The following is a 22,847-nucleotide window of genomic DNA, read 5'->3' on the forward strand; positions in this document are numbered from 1 at the left end:
TTTTGCCAGCAGTCCAGATTCAAAGTGTCAGCTTCTGATTCCATGAGGCTGTCTGTCCCTCTGCTTCTGGAAACTATAATGGGGAAGTGTGAGCCCGGTAGGACCCCCTCCCAGGGAGAGTGAGTTAACATATTATGTAAGTTAGGCGTTGGGTTTTTGGCCGAGAGGTTATGAAGCATTTGGCCTAGAGTCCACTCTTGTGTTTATTCAAGATGAGTCACTATGAAGCTCTCCTCACTTGAAGCAGAACTTTGGCAGAGGCTTAGTATGAGAACGTTCTCACCCTAGCTCCCCCTCCCCAAGGAGGGCACCACTGAAGTCTGGCTTTAGGAGAAGGGAAGTGGGAACTCTAAACAGAAGGAAGATTCCAGGTTCCTGCAAACCCCAGCTTATCCTATTAGTTAGAAGGGAGGATGGACTATTGAAAATCCAGCAGTGGAGAGTGACTCAACAAATCCAGGGCATTGAGAGGCAGACAGGGACCAGGGAGTGCTCTTTCCAGGGTCCTAGACAAGATCAGGGGACGGTGTGGGCCCCGCCCAGGGAGGAAGGGGTGAGGACCTGGGGAGTTTAACCAGATTGGCCCACTCTCCGCTTCATACTTCCTGATCTTTGCAAAATAACAACGAAAACTTTTTCAGGATAAACTAATTTAGTATGCTGCTGTGCAGGTATCTGGAGTAATGTACTGACTGTGGTGGTGAGACACACTGTGTGTGGGGTCCTGGCTTAGGAGCTTACACCCCTCGTTGAATTCAGTCCTCACATTTAAGGCCCCGGCTGTGTCATCCCCAGAGACTGATGAAGCATCTGGAAATGAAGGGATTGGCCCCAAGGCCACAGCTTGTGAGGGGTAGAGCCAAGATTCGAACACATGTCTGTCTGGCTTAGAGGCTGGTGCTTTTTATAGCACCCATAATAAAAACTCAAAATCAAACTTGCAGCAGGGCAGTTAAGTAAACCATAAAGATGGAGATTAGGAAACAAGAGTTCTGACCTCCTCGAAGGCAGACATGGGCTCTGACTGGAGTCTGGAGTTGGGGGGAAGAACTGGGCGAAGAGCACAGGCCTTGGAGTTCTGAAGACCTGGGTTCAAATCCCGGCTCTGCTCTCACTGCTGTGTGACCTTGAGCAGGTGGCTTGACTTCTCTGTGCCTCAGTGTCCCCCAACTGTAGGGAGGATGCAGCTTACCTAGGTTTGCTATGAGGTTTAAATGGGAATGATCCAGTAATGGAAAGCTTCTGGTACAGGGGCTGCCACATAATGAGTAGCCAGGAACGGTCAATAGCCATTTCCATGACATGCAGGTGATGGGTAGAACATTCACATGATTCCAGGTGCTGACATCTTGGTCAGCAGAAGGGAACAGTACAAGGCCAGCCAGGCTCACCCCCACCCACTGCGGCCTGCCTTTCTCTGTAGCTGACCTCCTCCTTAAAGTGCTTCAGTGAATCAGTGGGTGTGAGGCTGTGAAACCTGAGCGTGCACTCAGGGTGGCAACGGGAACAGATGTTTGGAGTGGTCACAGGCTGTGTGCCAGGCTCTCCTCCTTCCTCCACGGGTGTTACCTCTGCTCCTCCCCGTGGGCTTCACTGTCCTCCAAGTTCACCAGGAGGCGAGGCCGATTCTCAGAGAGGGGAGCACGTGGGGAGGGTGTGGCCCAATCCAGCTTGAACTCGGGTCCAGCTGGCTTCCAGCCTGAACTCTTTCTGCTACACCTGTTCCCTCCACTGGAAACTACCTGTTGCCTGCTTCCCAGCTCTCTTGCAGGAGGAAACAGGGGTGTCTTTTTCCTTCAGATGGATGATCAGCCACCTAATGTGAACCCACACACATTTCCAAAGAACCTGGCTGAGTGACTGCAGACAACTTCCCAGGTCCTAAGCCGGGGCCAGGCCATGTTGGGATGCTGGGGCCCAGGAGAGCCCTTGGGGAAGGAAGGCAGAGTGGCCTTGGACAGGTGTCCTTGCCTTCACCCCACCTGTGACCTTTGCCCCAGCCTTGGTTAAAGTGACTGAAGTGACCTCAGCCCCCTCTGGAAAGACCAGTTTCCCCAGCCTCAGGGGACAGCTTGCTGGGAGATTTCTGCTCTGCTCCCCTGAGGGTTTCACAGGACCTGCCCTCCTCTCTGACCCCATCTCCTAGCACTTCCTTCCTGGTTCACCAGTAACTCTGGCTGCCTTTGTTTTTTCTCAAACACACCAGACTTATTCCTGCCCCAGGGCCTTTGCACTTGCTGTTCCTGCTGCCTGGATTGCTCATCCTCCCATTCTTCCCATGGCTGGCTCCTTTTCATCAGTCAGGGCTCAAGTCAAATGTCTGCTCTTCAGAGAAACCCTCCCTGACCATCCCAGCTAGAGCTCTCTATCTTCCTCCACTTCAGTACTCTCTATGGATCTTGTTTTTCTCCTTTGCACTTATGACTGCAGTCTGAGACTGCCTTGTATATTTGATTGCTTCTTTATTTTCTGTGCCTACCAGAACGCCAGCTCCATGAGAGAAAAGTTCCTGAGTTTGGTTCCCACTGTGTCCTCAGCCCTAGAACCGTGCCTGGCCCATTGCAGGTGTTCACTAAATATTTACTGAATGGATGAAAGAATAATCTAACTTGGTTCTCATAACAACCCTACTACAGTAGTGTGGTAGAGGAACAGCGGTTGCTAATTCTTCGTTGCTCCTCCCAGGCAGAGGTGGAGGCTCTCCTCCCTCCCTGTGAATCTGGACTGGGCCTGTGATTTATGCTGACCAATGGAATTGGTGGCAGAAATAAGGCCATGTGACTTCTGAAGCTAGGTCTTAAGAAGCCTTTCAGCTTTTGCCTGGTGTCTTGGAACACTCTCTAGGGAAGCCAGCTGTCATGTGAGAGGTCTGACTAGCCTGAGTCTGCCATACAGTCAGGAAGCCCAAGCAACCATGTGGTGCCAGACATATGAGTGAAGAAAGTATCTTGCACCTGCAGCCCCAGGTGCCCTCCCTCTGCAACCACATGACCAAGCCCTGCCCAGCTGAGCCTAATCAATGGACACAACTGTGAGAGATAATAATAAAGCATTTTAAGCTACCAACTGTTGAGGTGATGTTACACAGCAGTATATACAGATTACTGATAAGAAAGGAACATAGTCTTCATTTCTCAGGTCAAAGAAACCAGGGCATTGGAAGGTCAAATGACTTACCCACAGTACTTGGCAGAGTGGGTGCTCCAGCTTGGATTGTCTCCAAGGCCTGTGCTTTTAACTTCTAGGCCACATCCCTCTGAAGCTAATTCCTATTTGTTCTTTCTGATTTTTTTTTTTAAACATGGCTGGTGGTCAGTATCAGGTTGAGAGCTGGTCCTGAGGACTTTCTTCCTTCTCATTGTAGATCTTCATAAACAATGAGTGGCATGATTCTGTCAGCAAGAAAACTTTCCCCACCATCAATCCATCCACTGGGGATGTCATCTGTCATGTAGCTGAAGGGGACAAGGTGAGATATGGTAACTTAACTTCAGGGCAGGGCTGAGTGGGTTGGGGGTGCACAAGGATGGTTTCATTCTCTAACATGTTTTTTTATGGTTGAAACTGTGTGTGTATTACTTTCATAACTAAAAATGCCAATTAAACTTTTTGAGTTAAGTGAAACCACAGAAACTCTTCCTTGCAGGTAAAAGTGCTAGATTGTACCCGGGTTCAAGAATTCATACAGTTGTGCAAAGAAGATGTGGCACATAAATACAATGGAATATTACTCCACCATAAAAAGAAACGAAATTGCGTTATTTGTAGTGAGGTGGATGGACTTAGAGTCTGTCATACAGAGTGAAGTGAGAGAAAAACAAATACCGTATGCTAACGCATATATATGGAATCTAAAAAGAAAAAAAGGTACTGATGAACCTAGTGGCAGGGCAGGAATAAAGACGTAGACAGACGTAGAGAAAGGACTTGAGGACACGGCGGGGAGGGGGAAGCTGGGGCAAAGTAAGAGTAGCATCGACATATATACACTACCAAATGTAAAATAGATAGCTAGCTAGTGGAAGGCAGCAGCATAGCACAGGGAGATCAGCTCCGTGCTTTGGGACAACCTAGAGGGGTGGGATAGGGAGGGTGGGAGGGAGGCTCGAGAGGGAGGGGATCTATGTGTGCATGTGGCTGATTCACTTTGTTGTGCCACAGAGGCTAGCACAGTATTGTGAAGCAGGTTATACACCAATAAAGATATATTAAAAATAAAATATAAAAAAATTCATACAGTTGCAGAATTGTAGACTTGGAATTTAATTTGAGAACATCTAATCCAATCTGTCCATTTCAGACCTGGAAGTTGAAGGTCAGAGAAGGGAAGTACAGAGCTAGATGGAAATCTTCTTCAGCAGAATTCAGATCTCCTGAGATCTAGCTATGGTGTCTATAGTATATTTGGATTTGATTATATATACCCATAGTAATGAAAAAACAGTAATACTAATTTTAAAGTTAAAAATTAGACTTTCAGGGGCTCTCCTGGTGGCGCCGTGGTTGAGAGTCCGCCTGCTGATGCAGGGGACACGGGTTCGTGCCCCGGTCCGGGAAGATCCCACATGCCGCGGAGCGGCTGGGCCCGTGAGCCATGGCCGCTGAGCCTGCGCGTCCGGAGCCTGTGCTTCGCAACGGGAGAGGCCACAACAGTGAGAGGCCCGTGTACCGCAAAAAAAAAATTAAACTTTCAGTAAAAAACATTTCATTTATTAAAATAGAAAAAGCATTAAAAATAATTCAAGAATGCCTCCTGTCCTCTGCTTTAAAACAGTCTTCTATTTGTACATTTAAGGCCTTTCTCCCTTTGCTAAAAGAAAGTGTGAATACTTTCCTGGCTCATAGCGTAGTCTAATGGTAAATGTATTTAATATTAATGAAAACCATGCTCTGTACCTCCTGATACACATCTCCCTATATGGAAAATGCTAGCTGTGTTGATTTTATTGCTTTTCCAGGAGAGGGAAGCTGGTTAAACCTGCATTAGTTGGAGACTGCCAGTCATCTCCGAAGGAATGGTTAATTTCACTGGGCTTGTTTTGAAAGGAAGAGGGGGAAAAATGGCCAATTTCTTAGTGCTGATCCCTGAGTGCCTCTCCCTACGTTAAAGCTTTGGGGGATTTTGAAATGGAAATCCAGAAATGGAAACCATCAGGATCCTCATTCCCACCATGACTGCTGGGAAGGAGAGAAGCCCAGTCATTTAATTCTGAAGCTGGTCAAACAGAGCCCTTTTGAGGCTGGGAGGAACTGTTTGGGGCAGTTCCCACACAGGCATTGACTGAAGCTCCTGTGGGCACGTTCGGCAGCGGGGCAGGAGGCATTTGGAGGTGGTTATTGCTGAGAAGGCCTGAAGTACCTCGGTGGGTGTTTTCCAGGAAGATGTGGACAGGGCAGTGAAGGCTGCCCGGGCTGCATTCCAGCTGGGCTCGCCCTGGCGCCGCATGGATGCGTCCAAAAGGGGCTGGCTGCTGAACCGCCTGGCTGATCTGATTGAGCGGGACCGGACCTACCTGGCAGTAAGTTCTCTGCCCTCTCCCCTCTCATCCCACATGGCGAATGGATGTCCCACGGATAGCCAGGAAAGTGTTGCCTTGCTGACAAGTAACTGGCCAGAATGGCGTAGGCTGGACACCTTTGGGGTACTCTCCTGTACCAACCTGGGAAGCCTCTTAGTGTTTCCTTTGATGCAGTGGGTTTGGCTAAGAAAGGAGGAGACTCGGGTGGGGAGGGGGCTATGATGGGGAAGCCTTCCTGGAGAGAGACCCCCCAGAGGGATGGACACCTCTCCCAGACCCTCTCTGTGTGGTGGGCCTCCTCCCTGTCTGCAAGAGGCAGAAGAAACCAGGAGGCAATACCCTCTCCTCCCCCAGTCCATACTGCACATAGCAGCCAGAGTGAAGCTTCTAGAAGGCAAATTATACCATGGCACTCTGCTCTTAAGCCTTCCATTCTGTGTCCTTAGGATAAAGCCCTGTTCCCTCAACATAATCTACTAGGCCTTCCTGATCTGGCTCTATCTCCCAACTGTGGCCCTCACACACAGAGCTCAACTCACCAGCTTTCCCTCAACTTCTTCGCTGCCAGGCTTTGGGCCTTTGCACATGCTGTTTCCTCTGCCCAGGGTACTCTTCCCTTTGTCACCATTCATACCTTCCCCTTTGCCTTGTTCCTCCTACATATCCTTCAGGTTTTAGCCTAAAGGGTGCTTCTCAGGCTGGAGTTTCTCCAACTGGGTTGGGCACTTTGTAACACTCTTTTAACACTTGTGACTAATTCATGTCATTATTTGCTGGCTTTTTGCTCTTTTTTTTTAAACATCCTTATTGGAATATAATTGCTTTACAAAGGCATTTTGTTCTATAAGCTCCATGATCGCCTCTGTATTCCTAGCACCTGGATCCGCCATAGAGTAGAAGCTTGAAAAAAATATAGTGAAATGATTGAATGAGAAGTTGGTGCATCCTTCCTCCCATCCCCCTCCTCTTGCTCCCTGCCATTGAAGAGGCCCAGAAATGCCTCAAAATTCAGCACAAAGGGGCCACCAGCCCTTCTCAGACCATGCTGAGCCTCAGTGCTGTTTGTCACCCGATTTACTGATTCATTCCTGTGCCCCCGTGTCCGTGTTGATCTTGTTGTCTTTGCTCAGGCCTTGGAGACCCTGGACAACGGCAAGCCCTACGTCATTTCCTACCTGGTGGATTTGGACATGGTTCTCAAATGTCTCCGGTATGGGCTCAGGCTTCCTGTTCTTTGTTCTGGCCGTGCCAGAGGGGAGGGAATGTTGCTGGAGGGGTGGAAACAGAATAATGTAAAAGGATCCACAGGAGTTGGAGAAATGTATTCTAGTTAGACTCCATCTCATGGGAATCATCCCTCAATACCAAAACCGTAATTGAGTCATACATGTTTTCTCTTTCAGTTTTGGTAATTTATATGTTAGTTGGAATTTGTCCATTTCTTCTAGGTTATCTAATTTGTTGACTACAGTTGCACATAATATTCTCTTATAATGATTTTTATAATGTCCCCACTTCCATTTCTGATTTTAGTTATTTGTGCTTCTTCCTTTTTTTCTTAGTCTGGCTAAAGGTTTGTCAATTTAGTGAATGTTTTCAAAGAACCAGCTTGTGGATTTGTTGATTCTCTGTTGTTTTTCTGTTTTTCATTTCACCTATCTCTGCTCTGATCTTCATTATTTGCTTCCTCTTGCTAGCTTTGGGTTTAGTTTAATCATAAACATTTTAATAACCAAGAAATACAAGATGAGGAATAAGAGCTTTGTCAGAGCCCTTGGGTCATAGGTAACAGGAACTCACTCAGCCTAACTTGGGCAACTGTGGAGAGTGAGGGGTCTGAAATCGAGAAGGCCATTCAGTCTAACTGCTGCCTACTTGCTTCCTTCTTCTCTCGACTACACTGGCCTCTCCTGGGGCCAGTCTGCATGTTGGAACCCGGTTGCTCACACCTGGGCTGGCTGCTGTATGAATGCTTCTGGCCAGACTAAGCTGCAGTCCCTTAGTCCTCGTGCCAAATTCCTGGAAGGGGGGCCCTGACTGGCTGGCCTTGAGTCTGACCAGATGTGGTTCAGGTGGACAGATCATTGTTCAAATAATGGCTGTTCCTCCGTGACCATGTGGACAGAGGTGGAGGGGAAGAAGCGGTGCCAGAAAAGTATGGGTTGGACAACAAAACTGTAGTTATCCCCCATAACAGGGTTTCTCAACCAGGGCAGTTGCGTCTCCCAGGGGACAGTGGCTAATGTCTGGAGACGTTTTTGCTTGTCACAACTGGGAGGGAGGGGTGCTACTGGCATCTGGTGCATAGATGCCAGGGATGCTTTAAAAATCCTGCAGTGCACAGGACAGCCTCCCACAGCAAAGAATTTTCCAGCCCCAAATGGCAGCAGTGCCAAGATAGAGAATGCTCTGCAAGGACGCCCCAGAGGGAGCAGCCTGGTGAACAGCAGGCAGAGCCCCAGGCCTTCCTGTGTTTTAGCAGAGTGCCTCTGTGCCCATTAAATACCTGTTTTGAGGCGTGCAAACACACGTAATACAGACCTGGGAAGAAGGGAGCAGCGATGCCTTAATTTGTACAGATTGGCAACTCCGTGGCTATTTTTCTCCCTGGCGTCACAAACCTATGTTCACACCCAGGTCAAGTCTGGTCTCAGGCTAACCTCAGCAGACACATTCATTTCAGAAATCTCTCTTTTACACTGCATGTTGCATCTCTCCCCCATCTTTCATTCTTCCTACTTCCCTGAAAATCATTACATACTATAAACACATGACTCTTCTTTTCCCCCCAGCTCTAATTTGCTGTGTTTTTGCCATTTGTGTCCCTGTGTGTCTGGATGGTAAGCTTTACAGGGTTGGGACCCAGTCATTGATTTGTTTCTGGTCACTGTTCACTCAGTCTTAGTACAATGCTCTGCACACAGCAAGTGCCAGCTGTTAGATGGGTTTGCACTTTCCCACTAGAGTCGATCCATGGTTCTCAGATGCTAATCTGTGGTGCTGGGCTGGTGCGACAGTCACAGTTTAATAAATCTGAATGTTTATTAAAAATACTGATTCCTGGGCATCAGCCCCAGAGTCAGTTGAGTAGGTCAGAAGTGGGTACCTGGAATTTGGTGTTTTTTATGAGCACCCCAGGTGATTCTGAGGCTTAGAGGTTAGTTACCGAGAATGAATTATTGTGACCCTAGCAGTTAAGTCTTTCTGGAAATAAGCCCAGAGCCAGGGCAATTATCAGAAAGACCCAGTTGGACCAGTTTGAGTCTTCTCTTTCTGCCAGAGTTTACAGGGGTCCCTGACAGTCATTGACGGAGTTTGGATTTTTTTTTTTTTTTTTTTTAAGTTACTATGCAGGCTGGGCTGATAAGTACCACGGAAAAACCATTCCCATCGATGGGGACTACTTCAGCTACACCCGCCATGAACCTGTGGGAGTGTGTGGGCAGATCATCCCGGTGAGTGTTAGACTCATAATAAACAAATGAAGGTTTATCAGGAGTGCTGTGAGAGGCAGCAATCTTGGGCAGGTTCATTGCCAAGGTGGGAGGGTCTGTGGGGTGATGTTGGAAGGCGGCCTGGGCAGTGGTTGAGAACATGGTCTTTAACAAAGCCAACCAGCCCTGCCACGGGTGAACTCTGTGACCTTGGACAAGTCACTTATCCCCCTAAGACTTGGTTTCCTTATCTGAAAAGTAGAAGTGATAGTAGCTGTCTTAGGGCAGTAGGGAGGATTGAAGGCGGTGATGTAGCATGGTGCCTAGTATGGAAAAGCATGAATGCAAGTCACTAATATTATCATCCACCACCTGCCTTGTTTATCTGTCTTAAATCTACAATTGAGTGGTGAGGGGAACACGAGAGGTTCAGAGAACCTGGTGTTGCTTCTGCTCCCTGGTTGCCACTTTCTGCTGCCAGTGCAGCTCTCGGCCGAGATTTCGGGAGTGGCTGTTGTTGATTGCAGTGGAACTTCCCGCTCTTGATGCAAGCATGGAAACTGGGCCCAGCCTTGGCGACTGGAAACGTGGTTGTGATGAAGGTGGCTGAGCAGACTCCACTCACTGCCCTCTATGTGGCCAACTTGATTAAGGAGGTGCGTGGCTTGCGTCCATCTTGACCTCTATATGCCTTTGTAGAGGCTTGCTCTATAGGAGTGCTGATGAGGGGCCCCCGTAGTGGGGACGGGTATTTGTAGAGAAGGGAGTGAACCCCCCTCATCCCTGCTCATCACACTTCAGCTGAAGTGACCCGCACCACCTCTCTTCTACATTGGGTTTCATTGCAAGACCCCTCTGAAGGATGAAAACCATTCTAAGTGAGTGCCATGGGGGCAGGGGCAAAGGGCACAGGGAATCCCACAAAACAGGCTCCTTGCTGCACCATTTGGAATTCCTGAGCAGTACCCGGTAAGACTGCTCACCTGTGTGCTGGGCAGACTGCCGCAGCTTCCGGGAGGGGATGTGTATTCCTCTGTCCAGACCCTTTGGAGCGGGAGAACGACTCCCAGTGTCCCTGGTGTTTGCCTACAGGCCGGCTTTCCTCCTGGCGTGGTCAATATCGTACCTGGATTTGGCCCCACGGCTGGGGCCGCCGTTGCCTCTCATGAGGATGTGGACAAAGTGGCCTTCACAGGCTCCACTGAGGTAAGGCATCCTAGGACCTCAGGCTTGTGGTATGTTTGGCTCAAACGCTGCCAGTCCTCAAAGGATGATGCGTTCAAGACTATCCTGGCGGTCCAGTGGTTAGGACTCGGTGCTTTCACCGCTGTGGCCCAGGTTCAGCCCCTGGTTGGGGAACTAAGATCCCGCAAGCCGTGCAGCGCAGCTAAAATAAAGTAAAATAAGATTAGCCTCTGGGTACTGCATGGGGGTCTACCCCAGGACTGCCTTTGAGTAGCTCAAGTGAGGGGCCCCATGTGTGCCAGCAGGGACTATCAGGGTGGAACCCTTTGTGGATTGGTTGACACTCCAGTTGCTGTAGGGGGGTGGCCTGGCATCCCATGTGGGATAAAGAGGCCAGGACTGTCTATGTGTAGACTTTATAAAGCCCAGAGCTGACTGCCTGCCCAAGGTCAAAGCACCTCGGCTGTGTCAGACTCTTTGACTGGCACTGCCCTGGCAATTAAAGAGAGTGGGCTTTAGGGAGACATGAGTTCAAATCCCAGCCTTGTCATTATGACATGAGGCAATTCACTGAGTGTCTTTGGGGGCTCCATTCATTGTGTTTAAAATGAGGATGGCAGTGGGCTTCCCTGGTGGCGCAGTGGTTGAGAGTCTGCCTGCCGATGTAGGGGACACGGGTTCGTGCCCCGGTCCGGGAAGATCCCACATGCCGCGGAGCGGCTGGGCCCGTGAGCCATGGCCGCTGAGCCTGCGCGTCCGGAGCCTGTGCTCTGCAACGGGAGAGGCCACAGCAGTGAGAGGCCCGTGTACCGCAAAAAAAAAAAATGAGGATGGCAGTATCTATGCAGTACCGACAGTGGGTGTGGTGTAGTGGGGAAGATAATGCGCTTTGGAGTCAAACTAACTGTTTCAGCAGCACTTACTTAGCTATGCGACCTTAGGCAAGTCAGCCTCCTGAAGCCTCCTTTTTCCCCACCTATAAAATAGGGATAATAACTGTGCCCACCTCCCGGGGTTGGCCGGAGTGAGATAAAGCTTATGATGTATTCAGCAAAAGTCTAGCCCAGAGTAAGTGCTCAGTGAGTGAATGGATGAGTGAGTGCCACTCTGTGCCAGGCCCCGGAGAGACAAAGACATATAAGCTGCCTGGGGATTCCTTAAACATAATCACCTTGAAAGCAGGGACAAAATTCATTTTTCCTATCTTGAATTCTTGGAAGCCTTCATTGCATGACTTTAGAGAAGGCATGCTGAATAGTATAATAAAGGTGATCTTTAAAACGATCCCCGAGGTAAAGTTACCTTCAGACATTCAGTCTGTATGCAGAGGTGGCGGTTGCGGGAGGGCAGAGCTGTGGCCGAGATGACACAGTCCAGGCTCGCTCTTGGCTTAGTCACCACCTAAATTAATGCCTCAAGGGGATGTTGAGAATCTTGCAGATGGGATGGTTTCTTTCTTTCTTTTTAAATTAATTTATTTTTGGCTGTGTTGGGTCTTCATTGCTGTGCACGGGCTTTCTCTAGTTGCAGCGAGCGGGGGCTACTCTTCGTTGCAGTGCGCGGGCTTCTTTTTTTTTTTTAACATCTTTATTGGGGTACAATTGCTTTACAATGGTGTGTTAGTTTCTGCTTTATAACAAAGTGAATCAGTTATACATATACATATGTTCCCATATCTCTTCCCTCTTGCGTCTCCCTCCCTCCCACCCTCCCTATCCCACTCGGGCTTCTTATTGCAGTGGCTTCTCCTGTTGCGGAGCACGGGCTCTAGGCGCAGGCTTCAGTAGTTGTGGCTCGCGGGCTCTAGGCGCGCGGGCTTCAGTAGTTGTGGCACATGGGCTTAGTTGCTCCGCGGCATGTGGGATCTTTCTGGACCAGGGCTCGTACCCGTGTCCCCCTGCATTGACAGACGGATTCTTAACCACTGTACCACCAGGGAAGTCAGATGGGATGGTTTCTTGACCGCGGTATGTGTGCTCATTCAACAGATAAGCACAGGGGTTCTTTGTGCCAGGCTCTTGGAATATGGAGGTGAGAAGCACCCCATCCTTGCCCTGTGCCAGGAGATACCATTTAAAACACTGTGAGAATGAGGCAGGATAGCAGGTCTGAACTGGTGCTGGATGCAGTTTGCCCAAATGTGAATTCTGACTCCACATTTACTGTGTGACTTTGGGCAAGTGACTTGACCACTCTGAGCTATAGCTCCCACATTTCTATATCAAGGGAAAGAGTCGGCCCTACCTCTGAGGTTGTTGTGAGGGTTGAACTTAATGCACACAAAACACTTAGCACAGTGTCTGGTATGTAGGTGGTGCTGAGTGTGTAGAAGCCACACAGCAATGACCCTGCTCGTGTCGTTACTGACATTGTCATCCTACGAGCTCAGAGGATGGGGCAGTGATGGTAAGTGAATGGCCAGATTTGGTGAAATTCTCCAGGTCTCTTGTAGTCCAGCTACTCCCTCAGGTTGCGGGGGCTTCTGTTCTGTGTGTCTGAGAACATTTGGTTTTGTTTTCCTCTGCTGAGTTTGTCTCTGTTCCCGCTTCCCTGTAGGTTGGCCACCTAATCCAGACTGCTGCGGGGAACAGTAACCTCAAGAGAGTGACCCTGGAGCTAGGAGGAAAGAGTCCCAATATCATCATGTCAGATGCTGACAGTAAGTTTTCAGGGGGGAGGTCTGATATCAACCTGCCGCTGGCTCTGTATTCTGTGGTTCCACTCAGTTCCGCAATCCTCAGCATCCCTCGGATTGGTTTCTGCCCCCAGGGCCTCAGGATGAAAGTAAGATTCCTCAGCATGGCCCTGTGGCCTACACGATGTGGCCTCTCCCCCAGCCTTTCTCCTCTCTGCTCCCTGTAATCCAGCCAGGCTGAGCTACTCACTTGCACAAGAATGCAGCCTGCTTTCAGATTAGACTACTTTTCCTCCATCACATCCTTTTTCCTGGTCCTGCTGAGGTGCTCCCAGATTCGTCCTCCTTGAGGGAGTCTGCCCTGATGGCCATAGGCCAGCTGGTTTGGTCCTCCAGCCGCCCTTGGCTCTGTTACCATAGTGGGTGATGACCACTGTCCTTCGTGTCTATCTGCCACTTGGTCTCCACACTCAGAGAAGGGAGCGATCGGCCCTGCCTTGTTCCCACACAGAGTCTGGCACCCAGCAGGCATGAACGCTGTTGGTAGTGTTAACGGGTTAAGGGTAGCAGCCACTGGGGCCAGGCTCCTCCTTATCCTCTTCTTATGGTTGCCTTCTGCCTCCGCAGTGGACTGGGCTGTGGAGCAGGCCCACTTCGCCCTGTTCTTCAACCAGGGCCAGTGCTGCTGTGCAGGCTCCCGGACCTTTGTGCAGGAGGACGTTTACACCGAGTTTGTGGAGCGGAGTGTTGCCCGGGCCAGGTCTCGTGTGGTCGGGAACCCCTTTGACAGCCGGACTGAGCAGGGGCCGCAGGTAAGCCCAGTGGTTGCACGCAGGTCTCGGTGTCCGGAGCCACCATGGAGAAGCGGAAAGGGCCTTGGACTCTGAATCCGGCAGGCCTGGCTTCAAGTCTCAGCTCTGCCAGGTACCAGCTGTGTGCCCTTGGGAAGCCACATGCTCTCTCCGAGCCACCATTCTCTCATCCATAAAGCCTGTCCTTCGTAACTCACAGAGTGGCCGTGAAGTGGAAATTAATAATGGAAAGCCCTTTGTAAATTACATACACATAATAAATATGAGGAATGGCTGTGAGAAAGGGAATGCATGTTTCCTGGACCTTGGCCATCCATATAAATGCATCTACCAGAAAGACACACACATACCTGTTGTTAATCGCAGTTACGTCTGGGAGGAGGGCGGAGGGCTGTTGTAGCAGAGGGACTTCATTTCACTTTATACTCTTCTGAGCTGTTTGATTTAAAATTTAAAAAAAATTTTTTTTTTTTTACAGTGAGCATGTATTCATTTTAACTAATAAAAATACAGTCAATAATAATTATAACAAAAGGAAACACAGTGCCTCACCCCATCACATCCTGATCCTTTTTCCAGCATTGGCCTTAGACCCAGCCTGTCTTGGGCTCACTCTCCACAGGGCCCTGTGCTGGCCTTCTCCAGCCTCCTCCTTCCAGGGATGAGGAATCCACTGGGTCAGGGATGCTTCCTCCCACAAATCCCTTGCACGCGGCCCTGAGCCCACTTCTGGGGCCAACAGGGGCGTCTCTGCAGGCTTCATTGTCCTGGGGATGTCTGCGTTCCTTGTGTCTACTCCCCAGGCTCCAGTGCTGGCCAAGGCAGCCTTTTTTTTTTTAATTAATAGATTCTATTCTTTTAGAAAAATGAGCAGAAAGTACAGAGTTCCCATATATCCCCTAACCTCCCCATCCTCTAGTTTCTCCTATTATTAATATCTTGCATTGGTGTGATACGTTTGTTATAATTTGATGAGCCAGTATTGATATATGATTATTAAATGAAGTCCGTAGTTTACATTAGAGTTCACTCCTGGTGTTGTACATTCTGTGGGTTTTGACAAATGAATCAAGACATGTACCCATGATTACGGTATCACACAGAATAGTTTCAGTGCCCTAAAAATCTCCTGTGCTCCACCAGTTCATTCCTCCCTCCCCCTAACCCTTGAACCACTGATCTTTTTACTGTCTCTATAGTTTTGTCTTTTCCAGAATGTCATATAGTTGGAATCATATAGTCTGTAGCCTTTTCAGATTAGGCTTCTTCCTCTTTTCCTTTCTTTTTCCCCCAGATTGCCTTCTTTTACTTAGCAATGTAATTTTAAGTTTCCTCTATGTCTTTTTGTGACTTGATGGCTCATTACTTTTCCTGGCTGAATAATATGCTACTGAATGGATAGGCCACATTTTCTTTATCCATTCATCTGCTGATAGACCCTTGGGTTGTTTCTACTTTTTAGCTATTGTGAATAGTGCTGCTGTGAATCCCAGCGTCTTTTTTTCTCTCATTTTTCTTTGTGGTTTGTAGCTATATAATTATTAAGGTAATACAAATTTGTATTAAAAACTTCATAAAAAAGAGTTTAAAGTAAAAAATAAGATCCCCTTGTCCCCTTCATGTCCATTCCTCATAGGTAACCACATACACACAGAGTTACATTTTGGCATGTTTGTTTTAGCAAAAGTAGGGTCATATAATATATATCATCCTACAAGCTTCCCCCCTCTTTACGGAACATCTTAAGCTGTCATTCTGTGTATGTCTGTGGACAGGTCTGTTGTTAATGTTGCCAACATATGGGTGTGCCATATTAACCAGCTCCTCTACTGATGCATACTTGGGATTGTTTCCACTTCTTGCTTCTGTAAGATGTTCCCCAGTGACTATCCTTGTTCAGGTCCCTTTGTCACATGTAGAATAAATTCCTAGAAGTTAAATAGCTGGGTCAGAGGATATGAACATCTAATTTTTTGTCTGATATTAATAAGCCATTTGCCCGAAGAGCTGTACCAGCTTACAGTCCTTTCTCTTTTTTTTTAAATTGAGGTGTAATTGACCTATAATGTTGTATCAGTCCTTCTAATAATGTATGAATATTACAGAGTATGCAGCATACCCTTGGTATCAATGTATTTTCTTACTATTTAAAATTTTTAGTAATCTCATACTTGAAAAACAAAAACAGTAGGCTTGATATTCATTTCTTTGAGGGCTAATGAGTTTGGTGGAATCTATTCTTGTTTTGGGCCTTGCTTATTCATGATCTGGCCATTTCCCAGTTGGCTTCTTGCCTGTGTGGTTCTAAGCCTGAAGCTGGGAGAGGTATGGCTGTAGCATCTCTGTAACTCTGGGCTCCTTCTCCCTCAGGTGGATGAGACTCAGTTTAAGAAGGTCCTTGGCTACATCAAATCTGGGAAGGAGGAGGGGGCGAAGCTGCTGTGTGGTGGAGGGGCGGCTGCTGACCGTGGCTACTTCATCCAGCCCACCGTGTTTGGAGACGTGCAGGATGGCATGACCATCGCAAAGGAGGAGGTTAGCATGCGTCCAGCGCTCGAGGGAATGTTCCTAGGAGGAGAAGCGGACAGTTCAGTCCAGCATCTTGACCCAGGACCCATCCGCTGGCCTTGGGCCAAATCCTGGCTCTATGCATAAGACAAATGATTTGCAATTCACTTCTGATCTTGTGCCTCTCCTCTTCAGTCTCTTATGGCTGCCAGTGGTTGGGGAGAAAGTCTGAATTCCCCAGCAGAGCCTACAGGTCCTTTGTGTTCTGCTCCCTGCGAGCTGTGAGTTAAAGGAATGACTCTTCCCAGCCCTTCTCATGGCCTTCGTGTAAGCAGACACTGGACTAGATCAAAGGGCTGACTTCCCCACATGGCGAGAGTCCCTTGATCTTCTCTCCCCCTTGGCACTGATTACGAACGTAGGGCAGCAACTCCATCTCATTCATTCGTTCATTTCACAAAATTTTTTTTTAACATCTTTATTGGAGTATAATTGCTTTACAATGGTGTGTTAGTTTCTGCTCTATAACAAAGTGAATCAGCTATACGTATATATATATCTCCATATCCCTTACCACAAATAATTTTTGAATTCCTACTATGTGCAAGGTGCTCTACAGACACTGGAGATCCAGGGGTATCCGACGTGTGTACTCTGCCCTTGTGGATTCAGACTCACTCCACTTCCCCCAGCAGGATGAAGCCCTTTAGCGGCCCTATGCAGGGAAAACATTATACTGCCACCCCCTTTCATGGATAATTCAAAATAAAATAATATTAAAATGCAAAATCAGGGTAAGAGAGTACAACAGAGTTCTGCCTCTTTTCCCATCATGACTACTTCGATGCTATTTTTTTTTTTTAATCTTGATGGAAATGGAAAATATCCATTTTCTAGAAGGGCAGGGGCTGCCTTTGCTTTGCTAGTGCCCGAAGTGCAAGATGCCCCGTCTCGCAATCCTCGCTCCAACCATGATGGGCTCCTGGCAGTCTTCTCGCACCTCCGTCTTGACACTCTCCACCCAGTCCTAGAATCAGTGATTTCTTCAAGAAGTCCTAGTTTCTTTAGTGGAGAATGGGATGTTGTAAGAATGGGTGCTGCGTGTGCCGGTGACTGGAACTCCATTTCCCTCCTCCCTGCTCCTCATCCTCACTCTGGTTTGGCCAGTTTCTGCTCGTGTGGTGTCACAGCTTGACTGTCACCTCTCGAGGCCTTCCCTGATCCCCTGCCTCCCATCACTCAGGCCAGGTAGCTCCTCTGGGCTCCCACCACTTGTCACGGTCACATGCCAATCACTTGATTACATCAGGATCTGTTCCCCGGGGTCTCTCCCCTGATAGGGCTGAGAGCAGCCACACCCCAACCGCAACAAGCACGCCTAGCTCCCATGTTTTGGTTTCTGAAGCCCACTAAAGCCCACTAAAAGGAACCAGGATGCCTTGAAGAAATGGCTCAGAAATAGGGCAGGGAAAGTATAAGATAAACTCAGAACATCTTGAGATCAGAGACCCTATTTTGTTCATAGCTTTTTCTTCAGCATCTAGTGTGTGCCTTGTTGAATGACTGACTGAAATTCTTTGAAACTAAATTTCCATGTGACCTGTCAGTGCAAGCCCCTACCTCACAGGACTGTTTAGAAATAAGATAAGGTATGTAAGGTCCATGGCACACAGAAGGTAACCAGTCCCCTTAGCTTCCTTCCCTTTGTATTCCAGTGAGTGTGAGAGCTGTCTTCTCCCTCTGGAACTGTTAGGGTGTGTCTGGAGGCTTGCTACCACATCTGGAATCATCTGTTCAGTGCTGTGGAAAGCTGGGTAACAGGTGGTTCCGTGTCTGCCCCACCCACCCATTGTGCTCTCTAACCCCAGATCTTTGGGCCAGTGATGCAGATTCTGAAGTTCAAGACCATAGAGGAAGTCGTTGGGAGAGCCAACAATTCCAAGTATGGGCTGGCTGCAGCTGTCTTCACAAAGGACTTGGACAAGGCCAATTATCTGTCCCAAGCCCTCCAGGCTGGCACCGTGTGGTAAGTGCCTCCCAGCAGCCTCTCGCAACCCAGGTAGAGATCCCCAAGCCAGGGTCTTCTGGAATCCACTACTCACATCCCAGAATTGGGGTGCCGGGCTTAGTTCCTCCTGGGTCAGGGTGTGGTATAGCAGATGGGGATGTCCTTCCCCCTCTCCTCCAGATGAAACTTCCCTCCGGTGCATATGCCCATGCAGCTGTTCTTGGGCAAGCAGATGGATGACTGGGGCTCCTTACCAAGCTGTAACAAGAGCAGGAGACCAGAGCTGAGGGCCCACATCTATGTAAACACTGGTCTTAAAAGCTTAGCACCTATGGCACACCCACTAGGATGGCTGTAATTTATTTATTTTTAATTTTTAAAAAAAAATTATTTTATTTTTGGCTGTGTTGGGTCTTTGTTGCTGCACGTGGGCTTTTCTCTGGTTGCAGCAAGTGGGGGCTACTCTTTGTTGTGGTGCGCGGGCTTCTCATTGTGGTGGCTTCTCTTGTTGTGAAGCACGGGCTCTAGTCATGTGGGCTTCAGTAGTTGTGGCTTGCGGGCTCTAGAGCGCAGGCTCAGTAGTTGTGGCGCACGGGCTTAGTTGCTCCGTGGCATGTGGGATCATCCTGGATCAGGGCTTGAACCCATGTCTCCTGCACTGGCAGGCGGATTCTTAACCACTGTGCCACCAGGGAAGCTCCAATGGCTGTAATTTAAAAAACAGAAAATACCAGGTGTTGGTTAGGATGTGGAGAAACTGGAACCCTTACACATAGCTGGTGGGAATGTAAAATGTTGCAGCCACTAGAAAAGTCTGGCAGTTCTCAATAAGTTAAACATAGAATTATCATAGGACCCAGCAATTCCACTCCTGGGTACATACCCAAGAGAAAAAAAACATACATCCACACAAAAAAGTGTATCTGAATGTTCATAGATTAGTCACAATAGTCAAAAGGTGGAAATAACCTAAATGTCCATCAACTGATGAATGGATACACAAAATGTGGTTTATCTGTGCGATGGAATATTCAGCCATAAAAAGAAATGAAGTACTGATAACCTGCTACAACATGGAAAACAATACTAAATGAAATAAGCCAGACACAGAAGGTCACATATTATATGATTCCATTATATGACATGCCCAGAATAGACAAATCCATAGAGAGAGAAAGTAGATTAGGGGCTGCCAGAGGCTGGAGGAGGGGGGGGAATGGGGAGTAACTGCTTATTGGGTATAGGGTTTCTTTCTGGGGTGATAAATGTTCTGGAATTATATAGAGGTAATGGTTGCACAACATTGTGAATATATTATAAAGCACTGAATGTACTATAAAGCACCTTTAAAGTGGTGAGTTTTAAATTCAGTTAAAATTTAATAATTAAAAAAAATTGCCCCAAAAAGCTTAATACCCAATTAGCAAAAATGATTCATTGAAATGGGAAGGATGAGATGACTTATGGCTTTATTTCATGTGGCCTGCTTTTGACTTCTATATAGCTAGCTATTAGTAGGGTTCTACCCATCCATTTTTTTTCTCAATAAGATTTTAGAACAATACAGGAGGTCTGAGGGGTATGATGCTTATCCTCCACCCCAAAAGTTACTTCTGAAATCTCATCTTAAATTATAGGGTCAACTGCTATGATGTGTTTGGGGCCCAGTCACCGTTTGGTGGCTACAAGCTGTCTGGGAGCGGCCGGGAGCTGGGAGAGTATGGGCTGCAGGCATACACTGAAGTGAAAACTGTGAGTATGGGCACCTTCTCAGCCCTCTCCCTCGTGCTGGGGTCCATCAGTATTGACTGCTAGTTTCTTGTTTTAAGCCATGGAAGCTACCAAAGAGGGTAAAGACCCAGTCTCTGCTGTGTCTCATGAGGAATAAGTAGGGACTTGACCACCACTATGCCTACACAGTCCTTTGCTGGGCTTTGTTATACACTGAGTTCTGTAAAACCTGAGAGGAGGCAAAGATCCCAGTGGGCTGAAGCAGCGAGGAAAAACTTCTAATAAGAATCAAGCTACGAGGCATTAGATATCAAGGGGCGTATCCTTTGCTTCTGCAATCCTGAAGAACTAAGCAGAAATAGAAAGAAAGCTTTACTTCCCTAAATAGCCATCACAGCATTCTCCAACAGGGAAAAATCAGATGTAACCTAAATGCCCAATAAATTATGGAATATTAAGTAGCTGTTAAAGTATTTTTGTAGAATATTTGATGTGAAAAATGCTTATCCTTTAAAGTAAAAAAGGAGGATACAAAGTGATATATGCAGTATAAGCCCAACTTTAAAACTGTATATGCCCATATACAGATACTCAGATATCTTTATCAAAGTGAAAAAAGACAGGAAAGAAAGATACTAAGGTAAAAATGATTTTCTGTCTACAATGAATACTAATTATAATTTAACCAGGAAACATACTCACAATGATATTTTAAGAAAAGAGAAATGGGCACAGGGCAAGCAAACCAGCCTGGGGGTGAGGGGCGGCGATGGGAGCAGGATGAGAAAGGGGGAACAGAGCAAGAAAACGTAAACAGTGGTCTTCATTCAGTATATACTATATAGCGTGAAACTCTAATAAATACAACCTAAGCTCTCAAGAAGATCACTGGAATAAAGTAAACATGTTTACTTGTTTATTGAAATGTTTCCATCATATACAAGAGGTGAGACCCAGATTTGATATTGACATTGAGATGTCATTAGATCTCAATTGACATTGAGATGTCATTAGCCTATAACTGTTCATCAAAGTTATGGAGGAGATTATTTAGGTATGGAGTGAGGGAGGAGGGAGGCCTAGGACTGAGCCCCAAGGAACTGCAGTATTTAAGGATTGACTGGAGGGCAGTGGAAGAGCCTGAAAAGGAGAGGCTTGAGTTGAGGTGATTTGTGGAGGAATCCAACTGTAAGCTGCGAATGCTGGAGCCCTCAGGAAATGAGATGTTGGGGAGAACTCGAGAAGGCTTTTGAAGAAATGGCAGGACTTGATGGCTTAGGAGGGTTAGAGGATGTGGGTGAAGGGGGCGAAGCTGATTCAGCCCAGCATCCACACTGTGCTTGGTGCTCAGGATAAAGAGTCCTGTTAAAAAAGTCCCGTATTTTGAGCTTTAGGAACTCGGATGATAACACTAACAAAAATAAGGATTTTTGTGTTACCATTCACTAACAAAAATGACTGTTGCATGCTAAAGGTCTCAGAAGTCAAGTTTGCAAGGGGGACTGATGACAAAATTTCTTTTTATTTTTACTGAAAGTTTACTTTGTGCCAGGATCTGTGCTAGACTGTCTTATGTATGTTACATCATTTAATGCTCACAACAGCCCCATGAAAGAGATATTGCTGTTACCCCATTTTACAGATGAGGGAACGAGTCACACAGAGGTGAAGCACTTGCCCAGTAGCGGGGAACGATGGGATTCAACCCCATATCCATCTGAATCTGGAACCTTCCCCCTAACACACTGAGACACCTGTGAGCTTGAGCACATTATCTTTTCCTGGCTCTGATTCTTGTGGAGGAACATACGGATCTCGGTCAGGGTCTCTCAGCCTTGGAACTGTGGACACTTGGGGTTGGATAATTCTTTGTGGTGGGGCTGTCCTGTGCAGCGTAGGATGTTGAGTAGCATCCCTGACTTTTGCCCATTAGATGCCTGTAGCAACCCTCCCCCCAACTGTGACAATCAAAAATGTCTCCAGACATTGCCCACTGTTCTCTGGGGGGCACAGCTGTCCCCGGTTGAGAATGACTAGGTCAAGGGGAGGCAGAGTGTGATCTCATGCAGAACACAGCCCTAGCGGTTGCTGGGATTGGCCACTGGCCATCGAGATGTTAGAAGTCAGGAAAGCCCTTCTGTTTATAGCTCAGGCAGCACCCAGCTGAGGGGGCCTGCAGACCAAAGGGAAGCATGAAGATTTAACAGCTTCTCTGCACCCCTCTTACAGGTCACAGTCAAAGTTCCTCAGAAGAACTCATAAAGAACCATGCTGGCTTTACTCATCCAGTGATGGAAAGTTCAAGGAGATAAGCAACAAAACCAAGAAAAATGACCGTTGCATGCTAAAGGTCTCAAAAGAGAAATTCTGCCAGAAAAATCTCTTGGATCAAGAAAGTTCCAGAATTTGAATCAATAAATAGGGTGGGTGTGGGACAAAGGGTATATGGAAAGCCTTTTAAACTGCAACAATACTACTAGCTTTCAGGGTGATCTTTCAAAGATAGATTCAAATATCTCATCCATTCCTTCTGTAACTTGCCTTAATGGGGGAAGAAAAAGCCATTGTTTACCACTGTTCCATCTTTGAAGTAGCAACTAGCACCTTTCTTTGTATTCTGGACTAAAACTCATTAAAAACAGTGCTGCTTTTCACTTTTTAGGTAACTCTTCCTCCATCTCAACCCAAGGAGATGCTGTCACATAGATATGTTGTCCCCTCTGTGTGTATGTCACATTGTAAACAACTGTCACCCATCCCCTACTGTGGATAAATAGCCTTTGTTTCCTGCACGTAGTTAACAGATGTTTCCGGCCTGCCCATGTGTGGTGGGCCCTGTACGACACACTGAGGACGACACCTACACAAGACTCCCAGCCCCTGCCCTCAGAGAGAGGGAGGTAAACCAGGAAACACACGCTTGACACCCAAGGTTGGTTCTCAGTGTTTTAAGTTCAAAAACTTGGTCAGAACAAATGAGACAGATTCCTGCTGGACCAGTTTCATAAGAGATTA

General features: G+C 47.4%; 1 protein-coding gene across 1 annotated transcript in view; it reads left to right on the top strand.

Moving 5' to 3' along the window:
- ALDH2 (aldehyde dehydrogenase 2 family member) overlaps positions 1-22,486 on the top strand; it is a 29,690-nt gene extending 7,204 nt beyond the window's left edge. Inside the window, exons 2-13 of the mRNA XM_027124601.1 lie at positions 3,365-3,469; positions 5,379-5,519; positions 6,650-6,729; positions 8,863-8,974; positions 9,481-9,609; positions 10,046-10,159; positions 12,695-12,797; positions 13,401-13,585; positions 15,956-16,120; positions 17,962-18,119; positions 19,739-19,853; positions 22,062-22,486. Coding sequence (XP_026980402.1) covers positions 3,365-3,469; positions 5,379-5,519; positions 6,650-6,729; positions 8,863-8,974; positions 9,481-9,609; positions 10,046-10,159; positions 12,695-12,797; positions 13,401-13,585; positions 15,956-16,120; positions 17,962-18,119; positions 19,739-19,853; positions 22,062-22,094 — 1,440 coding nt within the window. The 3' untranslated portion in view covers positions 22,095-22,486. The remainder of the gene's footprint in view (positions 1-3,364; positions 3,470-5,378; positions 5,520-6,649; positions 6,730-8,862; positions 8,975-9,480; positions 9,610-10,045; positions 10,160-12,694; positions 12,798-13,400; positions 13,586-15,955; positions 16,121-17,961; positions 18,120-19,738; positions 19,854-22,061) is intronic.
- Positions 22,487-22,847: the final 361 nt, after the last annotated feature.

This window comes from Aethalodelphis obliquidens, unplaced genomic scaffold, assembly GCF_003676395.1.
Source record: "Aethalodelphis obliquidens isolate GAN/ISIS:26980383/991018 unplaced genomic scaffold, ASM367639v1 scaffold28, whole genome shotgun sequence".
In the NCBI taxonomy this organism is placed as follows: Eukaryota; Metazoa; Chordata; class Mammalia; order Artiodactyla; family Delphinidae; genus Aethalodelphis; species Aethalodelphis obliquidens.